The 382-nt window shown below is 29.3% G+C and overlaps 1 protein-coding gene across 1 annotated transcript in view; it reads right to left on the bottom strand.

Annotated features, from left to right (window-relative positions):
• Positions 1–373: 373 nt before the first annotated feature.
• The window catches only part of ETH_00040820 (uncharacterized protein), a gene marked incomplete at both ends in the record, with an annotated part of 3582 nt that continues 3573 nt past the window's right edge, over positions 374–382 (bottom strand). Inside the window, one exon of the mRNA XM_013374098.1 lies at positions 374–382. Coding sequence (XP_013229552.1) covers positions 374–382 — 9 coding nt within the window.

Below are 382 nucleotides of genomic sequence, written 5' to 3'. Positions count from 1 at the left end.
CTGCAGCTAGCCACGGCCAGCCGTGGCTAGCTGTGGGAAGCTAACTAAGGAGCTCTATATTGCAAACAAAGCAAAGAAAACGAATAAATAAGTAAATTAAATAATAAATAAATAAATAAATAAATATATAAATAAACAAAATAATAAATAAATAAATAAATAATGATTAATAATTATAAATAAACTCATTCTTTGATTAATAAATTACTTTATTTTTTTATTTTCCGCCTCTTCACTTCGAGGCGGGCGTTTGAGGTGTACGTACACCCCAAGGTCAGGGGGCAAAGCAAACACGGGGAGCTGCATAGACAAAAAGGAGGAGAAATTAAAACAAATAAATAAATAAATAAATAAATAAGTAAATAAACAATAACTAATAAAC

The sequence above is a fragment of the Eimeria tenella genome, genomic scaffold, assembly GCF_000499545.2.
Source record: "Eimeria tenella Houghton genomic scaffold, Eth_scaff1907, whole genome shotgun sequence".
Taxonomy (NCBI): domain Eukaryota; phylum Apicomplexa; class Conoidasida; order Eucoccidiorida; family Eimeriidae; genus Eimeria; species Eimeria tenella.
Note: the sequence above shows the minus strand (reverse complement) of the source record. Positions and strands in the feature narration are given on the sequence as shown.